At 40.7% G+C, this 24,050-nt stretch overlaps 1 protein-coding gene across 2 annotated transcripts in view; it reads left to right on the plus strand.

Moving 5' to 3' along the window:
* The first annotated feature begins 1,181 nt into the window (after positions 1 to 1,181).
* Positions 1,182 to 24,050, plus strand: part of ankrd27 (ankyrin repeat domain 27 (VPS9 domain)) — a 58,278-nt gene continuing 35,409 nt past the window's right edge. The window contains exons 1-7 of one of the 2 annotated variants that reach the window (XM_078256439.1): positions 1,182 to 1,279; positions 1,388 to 1,509; positions 11,878 to 12,000; positions 13,940 to 14,050; positions 16,507 to 16,815; positions 17,939 to 17,998; positions 21,511 to 21,564. In XM_078256439.1, coding sequence (XP_078112565.1) covers positions 11,899 to 12,000; positions 13,940 to 14,050; positions 16,507 to 16,815; positions 17,939 to 17,998; positions 21,511 to 21,564 — 636 coding nt within the window. In that variant the 5' untranslated portion in view covers positions 1,182 to 1,279; positions 1,388 to 1,509; positions 11,878 to 11,898. Of the gene's footprint in view, positions 1,280 to 1,387; positions 1,510 to 4,337; positions 4,436 to 11,877; positions 12,001 to 13,939; positions 14,051 to 16,506; positions 16,816 to 17,938; positions 17,999 to 21,510; positions 21,565 to 24,050 lie in introns of those variants that run through there. The other variant, XM_078256438.1, reaches the window with a different exon arrangement.

Raw genomic sequence — 24,050 nt, forward strand, 5'->3', positions numbered from 1 at the left:
ATCTGTGACCCATCAGAATGTGTTACTGTAGCGCCGTCTACCTGCCGCAAATCATTCTGTGACTTGGCGGGAAAAATCAGCCCCGGGCAGATGAATTACTAAAAACTACATAGAAGTAGCGTTCTTTTCACCGTTAGTCTCGTTTGCTGTTGTGGAACATTGGAGCTTCCCACTGAAGTTGTTCAGCTGGATTTCTTTAAAATGAATAGTTTTTGGTACAAGAAAGTAAATGGTCCAAGGGGTGAATATTTTTGTAATCCATTGTAGAAGTTTTACAGGCTCACTTTTGTTTGGAGCAGATGAAGTATGTTTATGGTCTGAACTGCTGGGACAAAAGGACTTTAAGTCTTGACGGCAGATGGATCCAGCTTGTGTTTAAATGAACCTGCTTTAACACAACTGAGTGTGAATTTGCTTTGCTTTACTTGCTCTGTAATCTTGTCTTAATGTTACTTTGTTTTGTAAATCCAATAAAACATGGAAGTTATTTGTTCAGTTAATCTTAAACGGGTCGTCTGTTTGTTGAGCAAATCAGTACATTTAGTCAGATACTGTATTTAAGTACAGTTTTGAGGTACCATTTTCTGCTACTTTCTACTTCACTACATCTCAGAGGTTAATATTGTACTTTTTAATGCACTACATATTTATTTGATGTTTTAGTTTTACACATTCAGATTATAGACACTCCTAAACACAGGGAGGGGGAAGATGACTAATGGGACACACTTCCTGTCTCCTAAACACAGGGAGGGGAAGAGAACGGGACACGCTCCTAAATAAAAATAAATAGCTCCACCACATTTAAGTGATTTTTACACATTACACACTGGATCTAACATCTCCCATAATGCAACCTTTTACACATTTTCGTTTAACCTTTCCTAACTGATAAGTGGTCACATTATTGAAACTTCAGCATTTTCGTTCTGTCAATGTGTATTCTCCAATCCTAAAATGAGATAACCCTTCAAATAACATTTCAGCTCCCCACATTCACAGAAGACATCCCACAACTACAAATAGTATTCTTATTGACAAGTAAACTGGCCTTATGTGTAAAACGGGTGGAATGTCCCTTTTAAAAAATGGATAAGCCTGATTATCAGTTTTCTCTCTAATGTAATACACCGCTCTGGGCACTAGAAGGCAGTGAACCCGTTTTAGTAGCATCTCTAGGCCAGTTAAAGTTGCCCTAGAGAAACAAAGAGAAACAAACGCATCTACTGTTACTTTTACGACGTGTAGCAACAGCATTTGGGCATTAGTAAGATTAGAGGTAATGTAGAAATAATTGTTACGACACGCTCCACAATGAAAAGCGACTATTTTGACAGCTTGTTTTACGTGTTTCCTCTCTGATGTCTGGCAACCCATCGGACCAAAGGCTGAGGTCCTGTAGCTGGCTAGCCAGCTGATCCCAGACCGTAAACCCCTTCTGACAGGCGGCTGTAGGTGTTTGTCTGCCATGCCAAAGCCCGGGTGACCTGAGGCACTCTCTAATAACAGGTACAATTCAACTAATTATCGCGTCTGTTAGCTGTTAACGGTAGGGTTACTAGTTGGCCATGCTAACACGATAATAAGCTAACGTTAGATATGCTGGCTATTAGGCGACTGTTTTATATTGGGGTGTTGTTATTTTGTAGCTAGCAAGCTAATTTTAAGACTTCCGGTGCCCAGCTATGATAGCCTGAGTCACGTACGAAACCCAATATGTCAATATTCACAAATGTGTCCAAACGGCTATGCTTGATAAGCAGTTCGTTTAGCAAAATATACAAAAATCCTCCCAGCCACCTGTCAGGTGCGCGTTGGAAACTGCTGTTTAAAAGCTATAGCTAGCTAATCCCACAACCGAACACGCCAAACCAATCTCCATTCAAATAATGTGAAATTTAACCCTTAGGTAACGTTGCCTCTCAAAGTTTTGTACTTGAAGAACACGTTTAAATACTTTATTATACATCGTTTCAAATCCTTATATACTAACAGGCATTTCGATAAAAACAAACAAGCCTCCACTTATATTGCATTGCGCAATGGATGGAGAGATCGAGCAGTAATGAAATATAAACGCAAGAAACAAACAGATTAAATTAAGTTCTGTTGAGTTAAAAGGATAATACATTTGCCGAACTTATTAAAAGACCACAACGATTCCTTTTAACATCGGGTTTATATTATTTGTGCGTTGTACGTGTGTCAGCAAACACACATTTAAAATGCCAGATTTTTAAATGGAGTTTGGTTTGACAAAAGAAGCCTTGGAGCTGTAGCCTACCAAACTACACGCATCTTAACTAGAGCAAGATATTCAACCTAAATGCTTACTAACACATTTATGTGTCACACTTTGGATGGTGTACATACATATTTTGTGGCTTTAGAAAACAATTTTATTTTGAAAACGTCTACGGAAATCTCATTATTTGCGATGGCTAGCTTGACACATCCTTGTTTTGTGTTAAAGGTCAATTGACTTTGTTTTTTTTCTGATTAAAATCCTGCTGTTTGTTTTTAAATGCCTCCACACCTGGAAGTCTGATTCAGAGTCCTGATAAGTTGTTTATAGGTCAAAGGTGGATACTTTTTGGTGGATACTTTTTTCTTCTTGGTCATGTTTTAGTATTGAGCGTTACTCCAAAGAGGTCTGGAGAGTCATGTTTAGGCAGCATCAAACCTTAGGAGAAAGATGTGATGCTCACCTTTTTAAGCTGTGAAACCTCTCTGCTGGGGTTTCATCTCCTGAAAGATTTTTATTGATCCAGAGAAAGCGGAAGTGGGGTCTTCTTCCATTTCACCTGGTCCATTTCATCTTCTCTGCCATCTGCTCACCGTTTTATTGATTCTTGTTGTCTTTTCTTCACCTTCACTGGTTATTGTCTACTCACACGATTGATCTGTGGCTTTAGTAGTACTCCCCATGCTGAAACACATTTTAAAATGAATCTCAGTATCATGACGTTCACAACCTTATGACATCTGACAAGTCAGACACTTCTTAAACGTTAAATACATGCATCCGGCGGAATTTCCTGCGGCACCGGAGCAATCCCGGAAGTTGATCGCGAAGGATATAGACTAACCATACTACAAAAAAAACACAGACACTCCTCCAAAAGTGCAACGTGAAGGATATAGACTAAGACCGCCCCAACTCTAGCAAGACTCATGATTTAATTCCCATATTTGGAAATGTGTCTGCGACAGTGGAATTGCTTGAAAAGTCATTTGTAAGGTTAGCATAAGATTTCTTTAGTCGATTTGTCATTTTGTATGCGTTTTTTCATGCTGAATGATTTCCTAGAAACGTATGAGCACAAAGTGGTGCTTTTTGCATTATTCTTTGTGGAGAAACTCAGTTTGAGATCTCCACTTTTGAGCAAGATTGAAACGTCAGTTGAACACTTCATTTTCTGCATTCTGGGAAATTTATCTGCAACAATTTGAGCCTTTTCTGAATCAATTTATGGTGCAAATGTCTTTTATTTATGTAAACAGGCTTCATACGTTTTGGAAAAAACTGCAAAAGGTCTGGAAAAATGCAAATTCCAGGCCTGGAAAGGTTCTGGAAACGTTAAAAGTCCCAGAAAGTTTTGGAAAGGTCCTGGAATTGTTTCTTTAACACAGCATAATAATATGTGATTAATAACTGTATTTTCACGTCGTCCTAACCTCATCATTGTATTCGGGGTAAGATATTACGACTCTCACTATGAACTATATACATTATCATTCATTTTATTGTTAAACCTCTGAGGGGAAACTTTTACACAGATTTCTATTCTTATTGTATAATGTCGACTGACGTTTTCAGGAATACATAGTCATGGAAATTTGCCAAAAAGTATTGGTTAAAATGCATATGAGCCCTGTGTAAAGGGAACTATAATAGATTGTTTGCACTGGCCAGTTTTGATTATTGGGGGTGTTGTAACCCCCCTGTAAATTACGCCTATGGCAGCTCTATTAACGTGGTCAGCATCTTATCACGGGGACGCCCTGGAAGTGTAGTTTGATTTTGTAAACTCCAAAAAAATCCATCTATTGATGGTCTTACAGCCGTGCTGCCATCAGGAGACATTGTTTGAATGTTTGACCTTTTTTAATCTCCTTACTGTTGGTTGTTTGTTCGCCTGTTCACACGCATGTTAAGCTGCAGGCTAAGACGTCAGCTGAGTGATGGTAATCTCAAGTGTGTAATGCAACAGTCTGTTGGGTTGGAGGGGACGGACATTCCTCTACACCGCTGAATACCCTTCAAGCTTGTAGGGTCACGAGGACCATGGGGAGAGGGGGGGGGGTGTAGTGTGACTCATCCCAGCTGAGCGGCCCGACGTGAGGCTGTCTGTCTCTCTGCTGGACGGGTTCCCAGTTAGTCTTCACTGTCTGGAGCTGAGGGAGGATGAAGCTAGTCTCCGAGCAGGATGAGGTGGGTTCGTCAGCTGTCGGATGAAGAGTTTTAAACCTGTGGACAGTGGTCGAATGTAACTGAGCTAAGTACATTTACTCCAGCACTGTACTTAAATACAAATGTTGAGGTACTTGTACTTTACTTGAGTCTTTTTCTTTTCATGCCACTTTCTACTTCTACTCCGCTAAATTTCAGAGAGAAATATTGTACTTTTTACTCGACTACATTCATCTGTTACAACTTTAGTTACTCGACTACATTCATCTGTTCCAGCTTTAGTTACTAGTTACTTTACAAAAGTAGTTTATAAAATCTGATGTTTTATTATAAATGAAACTAGCCAACCATATAACGGCTACAAGTCCAGCTGAAATGATTAGACCGTTGAACACACAACTGTTTGGATCCTTTACACTTTCTAAAATGGGAGGAGTTTTCTGCATCGAGTACTTTTAATACTTTTTTTTTTTTAGTACATTTTCCTGATGATACTTACATACTTGTACTTTAGTAACATTTTCAATGCAGGACGCGTACTTGTAACAGAATATTTTTACAGTGTGGTATTAGTAATGATCATATCTGACAGAAGAAACTTGTTTTTTCAGAGGACCTTTGAACAGTAAATATAAATAATTTGATAAAAAGTTCAAATGTGTGTTTGCTAAACTGAAATATCTCAACGTAACGCGTATTTGAAAGTCTCGCATTGCAAGACCTTCCTCCACAGCGCTGCGGAGGAGGGTCTGGCTAGTCCACACAGCATTCTGGGATAGAAGAACAAACTCTCTGGGTTGTTTGCATTTCTTTGGCTCTGCTAAATAGTCTCAAGAAGGAACTTGTTTTGGTGGAACATTTGCACCCCGCAAAAGAAAACGCCACATACAATATTAAACGTAGTTAACTGTTCACACAACGCAGTAACGTGAGTTATTTAAATGAGCTGGACACATGGTTAAACCTCATTGGCTCTTCACCTGTGTATCGCCGTGTGTGTTTTGTCAATAGAAAATCCCCACCAATAAGTCCCAGTTAGAGAGGAAATGCCGTAAACATATTCTTTGTAAATCTTTACAATCATTCACTGAAAGAACCAAGTAGGGGTGCATGATATATATTCAATATCGTTATCGCAATATCACGTTGCACGATCTATCGAAAGTGTCGCTATGAGTATGCAATATTTGGTTTATTTTGTGGAGCGCTGCGTCCCGTCCGTTGGCTGTGTGGCTTAGTTGGGTTTGATTTAGAGCTTGAAACGCTGTAATGATCATGTTTCATTGGCCAGTTACCGTGCCAACTGCACATGTAACTGTCCACTACGTGACAAACCTATGGAGCGTACCACGTGTGTGCATATTTCGACAGAGTGACAGAAAAAGTTGTGTCCTGTTCTCTTTATATATTTATACTGTCCAACCAGTAGAACATGTCCTGTTCTGTAGACATGGTCCTTATTTATATATATTTATACTGTCCAACCAGTAGAACATGTCCTGTTCTGTAGATATGGTCCTTAGTTATTTCTTCATGTTGGACCAGTCCAATATGACCGTCAGTTGAAATAAACCTGTGTTGTATTTGTTATGAATCTATTTTGATGCGTTTTCCCGTAACTTTTGTAATTTTACATACGTTTAAAAATATCGAAATGAATATCTATCGTAATCGATATCGCAATATCACATTTTGTCAATATCGTGCAACCCTGGAACCAAGCAGGCCTGCCTTGTTGCACGATCCAAATGTTCCTTAAAACATGCCATTTTCAGCCCGTTTCATTGCTCAGAGGTTCCGGATGATGATGATAATGATGATGTTGTTGTAGTAGTAGTAGTAGTAGTAGTAGTAACACACAGGCCTGAATTACACACACATGCTCAGTACCTATACATGCACTAATGGAGAGATGTCAGAGTGAGCGGGCTGCCTATGGAAAGGCGCCCCGAGCAGGGGAGTCGGTGGTGCCTTGCTCAAGTGCCCAGGAGGCACCTCTCCAACCCTCTGGTTCCCAATCCAACTCCCTACTGACTGAGCTACTGCCACCTCCATCTGAATAATCAAGAACACATAAAGCTTTCAAAACTGGCCTAAAAGACTTGAATGTTTGTCCTAAAAAAAACACGTAGTGTGGACGATATCTACAGTACACATAATGTTCATTAGATGGCAAACGTGCAGCAAGATGCATAACTACTTGTGTAGGTATATTTATTTCAAGCTTTTTCCCTTTTTGAATGCCGAAAAGATTCCCGCCGCCTGCTGGCATGGAGAGTTCTTTCCTCTCTCACAGGAGCAGACAACGTGGCAGTCGGCGGTCGGCTTTTGTCTCTGCGATGTGTTCAAGTGCCATTTTTGGGCCAAGACGACGGCGAGGTGAGACGACTCCTCATTTGGCCTTCGTCGCTACCAGTTCTTGGCCGTCCATCAGCCAACTTGGCAGCAGACGGTGGAAAAATAACCTCACTTCAAAATTGGAAAACAGTCTGAAAGGGACTTTTTTGTCTGATAGCTTCAATCTCAGCTGGCGATCAGAATAAAGTGGTTAATATTATTATATAGGATGTTATTCAGCACGTACTGTTTGTCTACAGGAATACATTTGGAGACATGAAGGAATCATAAGATCTGTTTTAGAGCTTTGTTTTCGTCAGATGTCAACAATCGGCTGAAATTTGACAAAGGTCAAATATTTCCCCGTGTTTTTGATTGGAAAGAAGTCATACTGCCATCATTTATTAATTACTATCTATTTATAGTTGGAGTAAAGACTAAACCAGACTAATATATCTCCACAACTATTGGATGGGTTACTGTGAGAGCTGCAACGATTGGTCAACTCATCGATTAGCCAATCCATAGAAACCCTAATCGCCAACTATTTTATGATAATGGATAAATCGTTAATGTAATTTTTCATGCAAAAACAAGCTTTAGTTACTAGTTACTTTAGTTACTCGACTACATTTATCTTTTACAGCTTTAGTTACTAGTTACTTTAGTTACTCGACTACATTCATCTGTTCCAGCTTTAGTTACTAGTTACTTTACAAAAGTAGTTTATAAAATCTGATGTTTTATTATAAATGAAACTAGCCAACCATATAACGGCTACAAGTCCAGCTGACATGATTAGACCGTTGAACACACAACTGTTTGGATCCTTTACACTTTCTAAAATTGGAGGATTTTTCTGCATCGAGTACTTTTTAATACTTTAGTACATTTTCCTGATGATACTTACATACTTGTACTTTAGTAACATTTTCAATGCAGGGACGTGTACTTGTAACAGAGTATTTTTACAGTGTGGTATTAGTAATGATCATATCTGACAGAAGAAACTTGTTTTTTCAGAGGACCTTTGAACAGTAAATATAAATAATTTGATAAAAAGTTCAAATGTGTGTTTGCTAAACTGAAATATCTCAACGTAACGCGTATTTGAAAGTCTCGCATTGCTAGACCTTCCTCCACAGCGCTGCGGAGGAGGGTCTGGCTAGTCCACACAGCATTCTGGGATAGAAGAACAAACTCTCTGGGTTGTTTGCATTTCTTTGGCTCTGCTAAATAGTCTCAAGAAGGAACTTGTTTTGGTGGAACATTTGCACCCTCGCAAAAGAAAACGCCACATACAATATTAAACGTAGTTAACTGTTCACACAACGCAGTAACGTGAGTTATTTAAATGAGCTGGACACATGGTTAAACCTCATTGGCTCTTCACCTGTGTATCGCTGTGTGTGTTTTGTCAATAGAAAATCCCCACCAATAAGTCCCAGTTAGAGAGGAAATGCCGTAAACATATTCTTTGTAAATCTTTACAATCATTCACTGAAAGAACCAAGTAGGGGTGCATGATATATATTCAATATCGTTATCGCAATATCACGTTGCACGATCTATCGAAAGTGTCGCTATGAGTATGCAATATTTGGTTTATTTTGTGGAGCGCTGCGTCCCGTCCGTTGGCTGTGTGGCTTAGTTGGGTTTGATTTAGAGCTTGAAACGCTGTAATGATCATGTTTCATTGGCCAGTTACCGTGCCAACTGCACATGTAACTGTCCACTACGTGACAAACCTATGGAGCGTACCACGTGTGTGCATATTTCGACAGAGTGACAAAAAAGTTGTGTCCTGTTCTCTTTATATATTTATACTGTCCAACCAGTAGAACATGTCCTGTTCTGTAGATATGGTCCTTATTTATATATATTTTATACTGTCCAACCAGTAGAACATGTCCTGTTCTGTAGACATGGTCCTTATTTATATATTTATACTGTCCAACCAGTAGAACATGTCCTGTTCTGTAGACATGGTCCTTAGTTATTTCTTCATGTTGGACCAGTCCAATATGACCGTCAGTTGAAATAAACCTTGTTGTATTTGTTATGAATCTATTTTGATGCGTTTTCCCGTAACTTTTGTAATTTTACATACGTTTAAAAATATCGAAATGAATATCTATCGTAATCGATATCGCAATATCACATTTTGTCAATATCGTGCAACCCTGGAACCAAGCAGGCCTGCCTTGTTGCACGATCCAAATGTTCCTTAAAACATGCCATTTTCAGCCCGTTTCATTGCTCAGAGGTTCCGGATGATGATGATAATGATGATGTTGTTGTAGTAGTAGTAGTAGTAGTAGTAGTAACACACAGGCCTGAATTACACACACATGCTCAGTACCTATACATGCACTAATGGAGAGATGTCAGAGTGAACGGGCTGCCTATGGAAAGGCGCCCCGAGCAGGGGTTCGGTGGTGCCTTGCTCAAGTGCCCAGGAGGCACCTCTCCAACCCTCTGGTTCCCAATCCAACTCCCTACTGACTGAGCTACTGCCACCTCCATCTGAATAATCAAGAACACATAAAGCTTTCAAAACTGGCCTAAAAGACTTGAATGTTTGTCCTAAAAAAAAAACACGTAGTGTGGACGATATCTACAGTACACATAATGTTCATTAGATGGCAAACGTGCAGCAAGATGCATAACTACTTGTGTAGGTATATTTATTTCAAGCTTTTCCCTTTTTGAATGACGAAAAGATTCCCGCCGCCTGCTGGCATGGAGAGTTCTTTCCTCTCTCACAGGAGCAGACAACGTGGCAGTCGGCGGTCGGCTTTTGTCTCTGCGATGTGTTCAAGTGCAACTTTTGGGCCAAGACGACGGCGAGGTGAGACGACTCCTCATTCGGCCTTCGTCGCTACCAGTTCTTGGCCGTCCATCAGCCAACTTGGCAGCAGACGGTGGAAAAATAACCTCATTTCAAAATTGGAAAACAGTCTGAAAGGGACTTTTTTGTCTGATAGCTTCAATCTCAGCTGGCGATCAGAATAAAGTGGTTAATATTATTATATAGGATGTTATTCAGCACGTACTGTTTGTCTACAGGAATACATTTGGAGACATGAAGGAATCATAAGATCTGTTTTAGAGCTTTGTTTTCGTCAGATGTCAACAATCGGCAATCGGCTGAAATTTGACAAAGGTCAAATATTTCCCCGTGTTTTTGATTGGAAAGAAGTCATACTGCCATCATTTATTAATTACTATCTATTTATAGTTGGAGTAAAGACTAAACCAGACTAATATATCTCCACAACTATTGGATGGGTTACTGTGAGAGCTGCAACGATTGGTCAACTCATCGATTAGCCAATCCATAGAAACCTAATCGCCAACTATTTTATGATAATGGATAAATCGTTAATGTAATTTTTCATGCAAAAACAATTAACTGAAAATGCGGTTTCTCTGACTCAGGCTGGGTTTACAAAATACATTTTCCGATTTAAAATCGATTGTCATTTAAATGATCCGAAATCAATAAAAAATCAGATGAAATTAGAAGATGTAAAGAATCCATTGGTACCAACGATACCATGCTAGCTTGTTGGGAGGGGGGGTTAAAAAAACGCTCCAAAGATAGTCTACATTTTGGCGAGGGAAAAACTGGCATGGCCATTTTAAAAGGGTCCCTCTGTCACCTTAAAGCCTGATTCATGGTCCTGCAGAGGCTCCACGCAGAGCTTTCACCGTATCCTACGTAAGTGGCCCTGAAGTTTATACTTGTGCGTTGGTGTTAGGGTTGGGTACCCAAACCCGGTTCCACTACGCAACCGGTAGGAATCGGACCAGATTAGAACGCAAATTTCGGTTCCTCATTTTGGTTTTACTTAATGTGTAGACTGAAATATTTTCCCTCTGTCGCTTCCAAACGGACGTAAAAATATCTCACTTTCTCTGTAGTCTACTGTTAGCTAGCTACCGTAAATGTAGGCTCCTTTTTTAAATGCCATATTTTCCCTCTGGGCTCACCAAAACGTGGTGTGTGCATCAAGTTGGCGTTACTGTGTGTGGGGAGTGTGTGGTAGAGCGAGGGAGGAAGTGAGAGAGTGACTGCGTGATAGCTTCGGAGCGAGTGCCGACTCTAGAGTCAGAGTGAGAGAAACAAAGTGTCTCCCCTGTTCTTTCTGACCACGGTGGTCTCTCCTTAATTTCATGTTGTTTATGGAGAAGGAGAACCAGGAAATGAGTCGGGGGGGGGGGGAATGCAATGCTACCAAGCCACGGCCGAGAGCCGCAAGTCGAAGCAACGTGTAGTTCAATTTTTTGGGAGGTGACGTCAGGCTACGGCGTAGGGTCCGTGTCTCCACGTAAGATATCTGAATGAAATGTTACTCACTGACTGTAGAGCTGTACTTTATTGTGTTGACTGCTGTGTTCATGTTAAATAAAAAGTACATCAATGCAGTGGTTTCCCTTGCTTTGGGGAAGACTTAGGTGCGTGGATTTGGCGACGGAAGGGAGGGGGGGGTTTAGGCGTCCTTCCTTAAGAAATGTGACGTTTTTAAATAAAGCTAAAGCAATTTCTCCGTACATGTTGTGTCTCTATGTGGGATTTTGCGTCTCTTTATAGTCGTGTTGTGTCTCTTTTTGGTCATTTTAGGGGTTTTTTGGGTTGTTTTGGATCTCTGTGGTCATTTGGCATCTCTTTGCAGTCAGTTTGTGGCCCTTTGCATATCTTTTTTTACATACTTTTTGACCATTATTATTATCTTATCTGTGTCTAAAATGTTGCAAAAGCTAGAACAGAAAATAAATAAGTAACTCTCAAAAAGCTTAAAGACAAAACTTGCTAAAGAAGTCCAACTACAATCATTAGAGTAGAGAAAAGTCTTTCCGTTACATTCATTCAGCTTAGTTTCTGTACCTAAACCTTATAATGGCAGCGATAACTCTGCATTCATGTAACTGCTTTGGGGCTGATTCTTAATGTAAACATTGATACTTTTATTAATGCAGCAGGTTAGAGGGGAACTTATAAAATGGTACAACCTCTTTCAAGCCAAATAGTTTTTTTTTGCAATTCAAATATTATTATTACTAATCCAGTTGTGCCTTTTCTTAACCACGCTTAGCGGTTCTTTTGATTTCTCCCCCTCCAGGATCCAGACCTCCAGCTCCTTATGGCTGTATATGATGAGAACATCCTGAAGAATCATTTCTACGTGGCGTTGGAGAAGCAGAGACCGGACCTCTGCAGCCGAGTGGCAGAGCTCCACGGCATCGTGAGTCTCACATGTTGTTACGTGATTATTTGGCTTATTAAAACCAGCCGGCGTGCGTCTCAGTACGTCAGAAAGCATAAAGGACAACAAAAGAACATGGGTGACAGACAGGGTGCTTTCTGGATGACCGGTTAGTCGCTAAACGTTCACGAACGCAAGAATTCAGTCATTTCTTGAATAAAAAAAAAGTAATCGTTAGTTGCTGGTCCTGTTAGCGAGACGAGCTCGCTCTCTCTTTTTAAAGATAATTGTTTTTGGGCATTTCCGGCCTTTATTTTGACAGGACAGCTGAAGACATGAAAGGGGGGAGAGAGAGAGGGGGGGGGATGACATGCAGAGTACTCCGTCACTGGTTTCAAAGTGAAACTTTTACTTTGAGCTGTCATACCACTTTTTGTCTTGAGAGCAGGTCGAGCGATCATTTCAACAAGGTACTTTTTTTTTTTGTGGTTTCAGCAGCTTCCTCCTCTCAGCCCACACGTTCCCTCCAATGAGTTTCTCAGTTTATATATAATCGGGGAAGGAGACAGAGTTCAGAGTTTTCCCTACCACTATAAGGCTTATGGCCAAATCAAATCAACGTGAGCATCAAAACTAACTAAACAACTTTCCTCAGATCTGATGATTGTAGTCGGTCCCTAGCGGACTTCTTTAGGCAGTTTTGTCTTTAAGCTTTTTGAGTGTTATTTATTTATAACCTGCTCTAGCTTTTCCAACGTTTTAGGCACAGACATGGTAATAATAACCGTCTAAACTTATGTGAAATTGCGTATTGTTTTTTTTTAAAAAACGTGCTATTTTCTTGAAGGACGACCCCTAAACTCTGAAACCCAAATATGTGCTCGTAAGTCTTCCACAAAGCGAGGGAAAACACTGCAATTAGATTAACATTTTAGAGCTGCAAAGATGAATCCATTAGTTGTCAACTATTAAATGAATCGCCAACTATTTTGATAATCAAATAAATGGTTAGAGTCATTTTTTTCTTTTTTTATGAACAAAAAAGTAAAACTTCTCTGATTCCAGCTTCTTAAATGTGAATATTGTTCTAGTGTCTTCTCTCCTCTGGGACAGTAAACTGAAGATCTTTGAGTTGGGGACAAAACAAGACATTTGAGGACATCTTCTTGGGCTTTTTGGGAACACTGATCCACATTTTTCACCATTTTCTGACTTTCTGACAACTCATTGATTAATCGAGAAAGAAACTGACAGATTTATCAACTCTGAAAATAATCGTGATTTGCAGCCCTGTTGCATTTATTTAACGTCATCAGGGCTTCATAGTGTCAGGCCGAACTTTAACCCTTTGTTGTCTTCCTGTCGACTATGCACCTTTTTTGTTTTTCTGGGTCAAAATTTTAAATTAAAATATTTTTTTTCAGTGGTTTTTGTCGTCTTTTTCGACGATCTTTTTTTGTATTTTTTTTTTTTTTAGCTTTTTTCCCCCCCAATGTTTTGAAGCTTTCCCCAACACTTTTGTCACTTTTTTTGATGTCTTTGTCGATGGTTTTCGGCGCTTTTTTTAAAACATTTTTTCTTTTTTCAACATTCTTTTAATCTATTTTTTTTCTTTTTTCCAAATGCTATAAAATGTAATAAAACGCCCAAATTCAACGAAAGTATTGAAAGTTGACTTGTGAAGAGTAATGGTTGTATGGAACCATCCACGTTATTTATTTTGTTGACAATTTGGACGAGACATTTTAGCCTTTAATAGACAGGACAGCTGTAGACAGGAAAGGGTGGAAGAGAGAGGGGGAAGACGTGCAGCAAACGGCCACAGGTCGCACTCTTGCCCTGAGCCGCTGCGTCGAGGACTGAGCCTCTGCATATGGGCGCCTGCTCTACCAGGTGAGCTACCCAGGCGCCCGAGTGGTTAATAAGTTTACAGGAAATAATCAAATGTTTTGTATCCCACGTTGCTGACCACCTGCAGGTTCTGGTGCCTTGTTGCGGAAGTTTGGCCGTCAGCAGCTTCTCAGACTCTCAGTTCGACAGCTATGTCCTGCAGCCTGCGGAGGACGGATACCACACTGTGGATGGAAAGGTTCGTCCTGCTTCACTTCATAAACGTCGGCTTCATCAGAGGCACTTAAAACTCTTAAGAAAATTGAAGGTCAATCAACACAATCAGGTACACAAACTACAAAGAAAAAAGGTCCTGTGGGTGCTGCTTAAAACAAAGAAACCAGTGTAACTGAAAGAGGCAGCCGTAACCGTTTGTTGATGGTAACAGGTCACCCAGTGCAACAGTGTCTTTATGGCTCAGAGGAAGTAGATGTACGTAAGGGTTAACGTAGAGTGAGGCGGTCCAACCCCGACAGAGTGATGCAGGACTTGAATCGTTGGAAGGCTGTGATACACACAATAATTAATGTCATGGGATTTCCAATCCCACAAATATTGAATATTGCCAGCCTGTCAGCTTATTTGTATTAAATCATTTGGAACAGCTGATTGAAGCCTCGTATTTCAGTGTCCGTTTTAGAAAAGTCACTTGATTTTGGAGCAGCCAAGAAGACAGAGCATCATTCTTTGAATTAAGACTTTGACACTAGCTATTGTAGATTTAGATTTATTAATTATTTAGTAAATGTATACTGTAGCAAACTACCCCCAAAGATCACAAAAGTAAACAAATAATAAAAGATATGTCTCTTTTGCGTGCTAACAAATCTGTGGCATTATATTTTTTAAACAGACCCTCCTCCCAACCCTCTTCTGTCAGAAGATCTGTTCTGTGTTTTGTATGACGATAATCCGGATTTACGTACTTTATCTTTGTAATAAAAATAACTGTGTAGCTCAGAGGTCTTACCCTTAACATTTAAGTTTTTATTTATTATCGTTGGGCTCAACAATAAGGATTGCCCGATGGCCCCGGGGCAAGTAAAACGCCACGTCGGGCAAGTAAATATAACTGTCCCGTTCCGTTCGGTGGGTCCGATGTCATGACAATCAAATAAACAACAACACGAGTACTGCAGTTTCTCCTCGGGCAGTGACAAACGGCGACGAAAGCCTCAACGTCTGACCGACATTGAAAATAGCGTTATGGACACAGAATTTACTGTTTATCAGACCCCAGGTCTAACGTTAGCGAACGCTGCGGTCCCTCCGACTCCCCGACTGCAGAAGACAAGAAGTTGCATTCCCATAATGGTAGATGTGCCTTTTCCACGCTAAAAAAATCAGTGGCATTATTTTGTAAAACAGATCAGCGTCCCGGCCCTAGTCTATATCAACCACGTTTAATTTCCGGGATTGTTCAGGTGTCGCCGGATGTCCCCCACGTCCCCTTCCTCTGTCTCTGTGTTGGCGTTCTAACCTCCGGTGGATTTGTGAGGACTATGGTTAACTGCTCCTCAGATCTCTGCAGGGTAAATCCAGACAGCTAGCTAGACTATCTGTCCAATCTGAGTTTTCTCTCGCACGACTAAAACTATTTTTTAAACGTACACATTGTAGGCGGCAATCTGAGACTCTAATTTTTAATGGTATGTGTATTTTTTAACCTCAAGGGTATTATTAAGTAATAATAATAATTCTTAAGTAATTCAGACAGTATTTTAGACCCTTTTATACCCTTAAATATTTTTATTTTATTTTTTTGAGGTTAAATAATGTTTTTAATATTGGGATCGAATGTCTTTTGTATTGCGATGACCGGAGATAGATAGATAGAGAGAGAGAGAGATATATATATATATATATATATATATATATATATACACACACACACACACACAAAAGACATTCTATCCCAGTATTAAAAACATAAGTTTTAATCTCCTCCTGTCCAGTTGTGCCCGTGCCCCTCACAGCCAGGGTTCAAAATTAGCACCAGCCACATGTTGGTAAAATATGCAAGAGGCTGGTAGATGTGCTTCACTCACCAGCCAAAGAAACAATGGTAATCTATTGAATGGTAAAATTGGAATATTCACTTGCCATTTGGCTGGTGGACGAAAAAGTAGGTTATCACAGCGCCCATCCTGGGCGTTGCGTTTAAACCAAAACTAACCATAACCATTGCATAATCCTAGTAGAGATGTAAAACACAGATAAATGCAAAAAGTTAGACCTTTCACCCACTCTCTTAGTCACAAAAACCAGAACAGGTGAACAGATATTACTTTGCTTCCTCCGCCCCCACCAGGTGCCGTGATTACGGTAAATGTCCTTTCAAAATAATAGAACTACACCTGGCTCTTACACACATGCTCCACTAAAACAAGTTCCTTCCGGAGGCTATTTCGTGGCTCTGTCCGGCGCTTAGACGATTGTGATTGGTTTAAAGAAATAAACCAGAGCACGTTTTTCTCCCATCCCAGAATGCTGTGTGGACTCGCCAGACTCTTCCACAGCGCTGTGGAGGAAGGTCTGACAATTGGAGACTATCTCAACCTAAACACTAACCCTCTTCTGTTATATGACGATAATCCTGATTTCCGTACTAGTGTAGCTGCTTACCGGAGGCGTTGGTCTCGTCGTGTGTTTCAGGAGGTCAGGATCCAGGACAGGCAGGTCCTGCTGGGGTCCGGCTTCCCGGCTCCGGCCGCGGTCCCCATCCTGTTTGAGGAAACCTTCTACAATGACCGGGAGCAGAGCTACAGCATCCTGTGCATCTCCAGGCCCGTGGAGATGGAGCCGAGCCCGGCAGAGGTCAGTCCGCCGCCCCCGTACTGCCTGAAGAGCGTGGACGACGTCAGGGACTTCCTGGGCCGCCACGCCCAGAAACTGGACAAATTCATCCACGGCTTCTGTCAGGCCTTCAAAGAGACAGAGAGGAAGGGACTCCGCCACCACATAGTAGGACACATTCTCTTTCTTCTTTTTCCTGTTCCTTCCTTTTCTTCGCCTTCTTTTCCTTTTTCTGTTGTCTTCACTGTTCTTAGTAGGACACATTCTCTTTCCTGTGCCCTCTTTTTCCTGTTCCTTCCTTTTCTTTCCTTATGTTTGTTGTCTTCACTCTTCTACCACCATCTTCCTCTTTGTCTTCTTGACTTCTGCTACTTGTTTCTTCTTTCTTGTTTGTCTCTTCCAAGTAATGCCCTAATTCTTTTCATTTCCTTACTTGCTTTCCTTCCTGTGGCATACTTTCTTCTTCATCGTGTCTTTCTTTGTTTTTTATTTTAAACTTTATTCATGCAGGATTTTTTTAGCTGACGTACTTGAGAAAAAGCAAAAAGCAAATCATTTTATAAAACAATTGAAATACAGCTTTTATGGTTGACTAAGAACTTCTAGAGATAACATTTCTTAATATTTCCTTCCTAGTACCGTATTGGTCCGAATATAAGACGACCCTGATTGTAAGACGACCCCGAAAAATACTTTTTGAAGACCAAATCTTGTTTTTATAAAGAAAATAATTTGATTTGAAAATAATTCTAATAAAAACACATTGAATAAAACAAGTTAGGCTGTTTTTTAGATGAAAGTGTCACATTTAGGGCCTTCAGCTGAATGACTGCTCTGGTAATGGGCATCCCATCATTACGTAATCACACGCTCTCCTGTCAGTCTCTTGGAAGCGGCCGCTTTCCACCATATAACGTTACCGTGCTTTCGGACGGTCGTTGAGGCGCCGTCTAAAACTCTGCCATTTTGACCAGCTGTTTGTAACATTAAAATAAAATGGATTATGGATCATGTTATTTCTATAGTTTATAGCTGACTTTACCAGCTGACTTCGCTATTGGCTGTTGAAACAGGTGACGTCCCTTACGTTCTAAAACCAGCCTCTGGAACTTGAACAGCTGATAGTCTAGACCCCAAATATATAGACGACCCCACTTATTCAGACGTATTTCCAGGAAAAAAAATCTTATATTCGGACCAATACGTATGTAACTTGAAAAATAATTCAAGGTAACTTTTATAAGATGACAGCACTGTACTGACAGCCCTCCTGTCCTCTCTCTCCACTCAGGACTCGGTGAACGGTCTTTACACTAAATGTCTTCAGTGTCTGCTGAGAGACTCTCGTCTGGTGAGTAGAACCTCCGACTCATGGAGATACCGGGGAGGTTTTGGGTTAGACATGTATACTGAGTCTCAGTTCAGGTGCAGGACTCTTTGAAACCCATATTTCTATACTGAATATGACATAATGTGTATGAGGCGTGCTTTGTTAAGGGAGGGAGCAGCAGAGACAGCAGGTCTCAGCTGTGTCCGGTAAGAGTAGCCGCTTAAAAAAACAGCTCCAGCAAATTAACACTACAAAATGCTTCACAATCAAATCCCCCTGTTTTGTTATTTAAGAGCTTTTATTGTGAAGCAGCGAAATCAGGAAGTGTTGGCGTTTCATTAGTCTGGATCAACGGAAGTGCATTTCCAGGATAAAGCCTGGCTTCTGGCACGTGCCTTGCCATTCTCAAAATTCCCTTTGCTACATGAAACAAGAACAATCTTCGAGCTAGTGAGCTACACGCTGAAAATGGCAAGTTCTGAAGAACATTTGGATCGTGCAACAAGGCAGGCCTGCTTGGTTCTTTCGGGGAATGATTGTTAAAGTGCTCATATTATGCTCATTTTCATTGTATTGTAATATTGTATATAATTGTATTTAGAGGTTATATCAGAATAGGTTTACATGGTTTAATTTTCAAAAAACACCATATATTGTTGTACTGCACATTGCTGCAGCTCCTCTTTTCACCCTGTGTGTTGAGCTCTCTGTTTTAGCTACAGAGTGAGACATCTCACTTCTGTTCCATCTTTGTTGGGAGTCGCACATGTGCAGTAGCTAGGTAAGGACTACTAGCCAGTCAGAAACAGAGTATGAGGGCGTGTCATGACAGTAGCTCGGTAAGGACTACTAGCCAGTCAGAAACAGAGTATGAGGGCGTGCCCTGACAGTAGCTAGGTAAGGACTACTGGCCAGTCAGAAGCAGAGTATGAGGGCGTGTCCTGACAGTACCTAGGTAAGGACTACTAGCCAGTCAGAAGCAGAGTATGAGGGCGTGCCCTGACAGTAGCTAGGTAAGGACTACTAGCCAGTCAGAAACAGAGTATGAGGGCGTGTCATGACAGTAGCTCGGTAAGGACTACTAGCCAGTCAGAAACAGAGTATGAGGGCGTGTCATGACAGTAGCTCGGTAAGGACTACTAGCCAGTCAGAAGCAGAGTATGAGGGCGTGCCCTGACAGTAGCTCGGTAAGGACTACTAGCCAGTCAGAAGCAGAGTATGAGGGCGTGCCCTGACAGTAGCTAGGTAAGGACTACTGGCCAGTCAGAAGCAGAGTATGAGGGTGTGCCATGCTAGCAGCTAGGCGAGCATTATAACGTGTTCCAAAGTGACCACGTTTGTCTCTGAAGTAAAGGCTGGACTACAACAGAGCTTTCTGGAGCAGTTTGTGAACAGTGTTTTCTGTTGGAGATGGTAAGTCCCTTTGGGGTGGACTTTGGGCTTTTTCACTTTGTAAACCTATAACATGCACAAAAAGATATATAACACAATTAAGTAAAGGGGAAAAGCCAAAAAGCATAATATGAGCACTTTAAAGATTTTCTTTTTAAAAAAAAGACAGTATTTACATAATTTCCTCTCTAACTGGGACGTTTTGGGACCGATTGGTGGGATTGCTGTGGACAAAGTACCCATGGCGATACACTGATAACAGCCAATGAGGTTTAACCATGTATCAGCTTATTTAAATATCTCACGTTACTGTGTCGTGTGAACAGGTAACTTCATTTAATATTGTATGTGGCGTTTTCTTTTGCGGGGTGCAAATGTTCCACCAAAACAAGTTCCTTCTTGAGACTTTTTTGCAGAGCCGCCAGCGTCGCTGCATCCGGAGCTTAGCGCCGCCCGAGGCGATTGTGATTCGTTTAAAGAAATGCAAACAAGCGTATTTGTTCTCCTATCCCAGAATGCATCTGTGGCGTAGCCGAACCTTACTCCTCACCGCTGTGGAGATAGAGCTGGAAATGCGAGACTAGGACTCCTTCAACAGTTAAAATAAAGCAGATATCTGAAAGTACAAACAGAGACGCAGGAGAGATCCTCGTTATGCAGAAAGGCCCCAGTTTTATGGAAATGACCTATTTGACGTTTGATAAAATTGTCTGCATGCTGCTCACATGCTGTCTACACCGCGCTGACATCCGAACTCAACGTGACCTTTGGGATGTGGTCTGGCTGATCAGATCCCAACATGAGTAAAACACATAAATATACATATATACTACAAATATGTGGTGGAAATGTATAAAAAGATTTAAATAGAAACAAATTAAAACTCATGAAATCAGATAAAACCAGAAATAAAGCAAAGAAAAACGTGTTAAACACAATACATCGCATTGAAAAGACAAGTTTAACCACCGCCATAAAAGATGCAAATACAGTGCTGCTCTACCTACCTAGAGATTGGCATGGGGTACTTTCCATAAAATCATCTCTCAATGCAAATCAAACCAGCTGTTAGGCTAACTGAAATACAACCATGCCAATCTCTAGGTATGGTGAAGGGGATGTGATGATGTGGGGGTATGGTGAAGGGTGTGTGATGATGTGGGGGGGGTATGGTGAAGGGTATGTGATGATGGGGGGGTATGGTGAAGGGTGTGTGATGATGTGGGGACCAAGGGAACATTATCAGGATCATAGTATCCTGGATCCATGAAATAACTGGCCTTTCAAAATAAAAGTCTGCCTGCCTCTATGGGAATCTAACATAGGGGTGTACTGACTTATGCCCCCTGTATTTTAAGGAAGAACATTTATTTATTTACGATACATTATTCATTCACAAAGAAAATTGGGGTCCTTACAGGATGGATTTTCCTAATTTTTTTTAATTAAGGGATTAAGATCAATTTCCAAAAGATGATTTTTTTATTCCTCTTTTTAGTCAACTTTAGCATGGGTTCCTATACTCATGAGCAGCACTGTAAATGTTTGAATACATTTTTGCAGGAAAGTTTTTGTCGCCCATCACTTCCATTTATAAGCACATTACTGTTTGTTCATCACAGGACGTCCCAATTGGAAGTTAGTAACTTGTCAGACAGTTGGCCAGCATGTATAATGTCACAACCTGTTCTGTGAGATTGGGTGTTATTCAATTTGTCCCACTTTACAGCTGATATTATTCACACTTTGTTGACTGTTTGAGGACATCTTACTGCTGATAAAAAAAACTTATGCCAGTTCAGAGTTGCATGCGTCCTTAGTTTTGGTCTCTGTGAGTCTTTGTTTAAGGAGGAGGAGCAGTTCTAGTGTGCCCTTCAGGTTCTCTAAAGAAAGCCGTGTCCTCTGAATGACCTGACCCCTCAACTGTGGCACGAACATGTAGATCAGTAATGACGCCACAGGACACGACAATGTCTTGTTAAGCTTTCTCTGGACTCTAATACGATATGCTGTGTCTCTCCCTCGTCTCGACGTTCTGCCTAATCTCGGTAACAGGATGAGTTGCATCACATCCTGAACAGTAACGAATGCATTCCTCTGCATTTACAGCTCTGGTGAATGTGTGTTTTCTGTTCCTACAGAAACTTCTGGCGAAGCAGGAGCTTCAGATGACTCTTCTCAAACAGGCGGTCGAGGTAACTTCCCTCAGAGTTATTACACATCGACTTCACCCTCTCTAGTTTCAGTAAATGGGTTAATGTCGAAAAATGTTTGTTTCTTAGGCTGCATTTACATTGCTACGTTTTGGTTTGAAAACAAATATCTTTTGCCACGTTAACACCTAGCATTCACACTGCTGTGGCGTTTCCGAGCCCCTAAACCGGAGACATTTGAAAACACTTCTGATCCCGTTTTGGTTTGGAATCTGTGGGGTTGTGTTGCAGTCTCAACGGCCGCAAACTGAGACCTTTGGCAACACCGACACTGACGCTGATGTTTCCCTGCCTGATTGGGTCATGACGTCTTGTTCTCTGAGACATATGCTGCATTCCAGGCAACCCGTAACTCGTGTTTTCACCACCTTCTGCCCGTGAAAGCGCCCTGGAACGGCAGTCAACCCGTAACTTACTACTGGTGAACTCGTACCAGATGGTTGTATTCCCAGTTACAGTTTTTGACGTCACACGCACATAAACAACAATGGCGACCCCTGTTGATGCTGTACAGACGACAGTGATTAACGGTGAGAAATAGAAATAAATAGACGTAAATAGGCAACGTAAAGTAATTCCGCACATTGTAATCAAAACAATACACATACGATTGTGTACTACTACAGGTTATGTTTATTAAATGAAGGCTAAAATATGTCGCAGACTAGAAATCGCTAGTATCAGCTAGCGCTAGCTAACGTCAACGTTAGGTAGCCGCTAGCTAATGTTAGCTAGAAGGGTTTGTCATGACTTTGCCTGGAGCGCTACCAAGTCGTGACTTGAAGTCGTAACTTACGGGTTAAAAATTGTCTGATAATAAAAACAAAAAAAAATGTATAGTTGTACTTTCATATTGCTCTTTGTAGTTTGTCTCATTTAAAGCTAATGTACTTGCACTTGAAAGCACTTAATTGGAAGTCACTTTGGATAAAGGCGTCAGCTAAATGACAAGTACTCTAATGTAATTTACCGCAATGCTTAAATGTCTTTAAGTGTCTTTCAGCTCCATCATTCGCAGACGGATCAATTCGTAAAGCTACATTGTGTAAGAATTTCTCATATCTAGCGGTGAAATTGTATATGACGACCAACTGAATATTACTTTCTAGCCTTTTCCATTCCGATCGCGTTTTAGCTGCTACGGTGGCCGAACCCGAAGTTAGCTCTTAGTATCTCCATCGTTTACGCGCAGCTGTTCTAGCCACTCCAATATTAACTTTGGTGTTGTTGCTTTGTCTGTCGCGTTGTTTTAATTGTCTTTTTCGCTTCCCTCGCGAGTAATCTCCCCCTGGCATTCATCATGGTGCCTCTGAGTGTAAAAGCGCGAAAGGCGGAGGTATGTCCCTCTTTGGCTAATGTATTATAAAGATGGAGGTATGTCCCTCTTTGGCTAATGTATTATAAAGATGGAGGTATGTCCCTCTTTGGTTAATGTATCATAAAGATGGAGGTATGTCCCTCTTTGGCTAATGTATTATAAAGATGGAGGTATGTCCCTCTTTGGTTAATGTATTATAAAGATGGAGGTATGTCCCTCTTTGGTTAATGTATTATAAAGATGGAGGCGCTACATGGCGGCCGTCATTCGAGCGACTCGCTTGTATGTATTCTGAATGATTCTAAATGTCAGATTCTACACTTATGAGAATATTTTCATTAGTTGGTGGAAGTAATTACACATGAATGAGCTCATATTTGTGAAAGAACAAAGTTTTTTTTTTTTTGCTAAGAATCAACTAAAAAAATTACACAACGTAGGTTTAAAACGTAGAATAAGTTACTTTTGGTAAAGGTTAGTTTTTGACGTTCCCACTGCGAATGATGAGGCTAAAAAGACATTTAAACTATTAAAAATATAAAAACCCACCCTGAAGTTAACTGGCAGCCAATGGAGGCTTTAATATTTTTAGTTAGAGGTGTAAGCTTTGTGTCCAAAACAGACAAACCTGTTGCTTGAATTCATATTTTAGCAGTTTTATATCCTTCCTCTTTCTTCATGGACTTATATATATGCTATATAATGCTGCGTTCCAGACACTTTTGGGTTTCATTTAATAAACATAACCTGTAGTAGTACACAATTGTATGTGTATTGTTTAGATTACAATGTGCAAATTACTTTACGTTGCCTATTTATTTCTATTTCTCACCGTTAATCACCGGCGTCTGTACAGCATCAACAGGGGTCACCATTGTTGTTTATGTGTGTGTGACGTCGAAAACTGTAACTGGGAGTACAACCATCTGGTACCAGTTCACGGGGAGTAAGTTAGGGGTTTGACTGCCGTTCCAGGGCACTTTCACGGGCAGAAGGTGGTGAAAACACGAGTTATGGGTTGCCTGGAACGCGCCCTAAGCCAATATATATAATAAAAAAATCCCCTTTAATAATAAATGAATAATTCAGTTGGGTTCAAATTAAGCTGCTAATTCACCAAATTACATTCTTTGTTCTTACTTCTTTTGCT

Source organism: Sander vitreus, chromosome 8, assembly GCF_031162955.1.
Source record: "Sander vitreus isolate 19-12246 chromosome 8, sanVit1, whole genome shotgun sequence".
Lineage (NCBI taxonomy): Eukaryota > Metazoa > Chordata > Actinopteri > Perciformes > Percidae > Sander > Sander vitreus.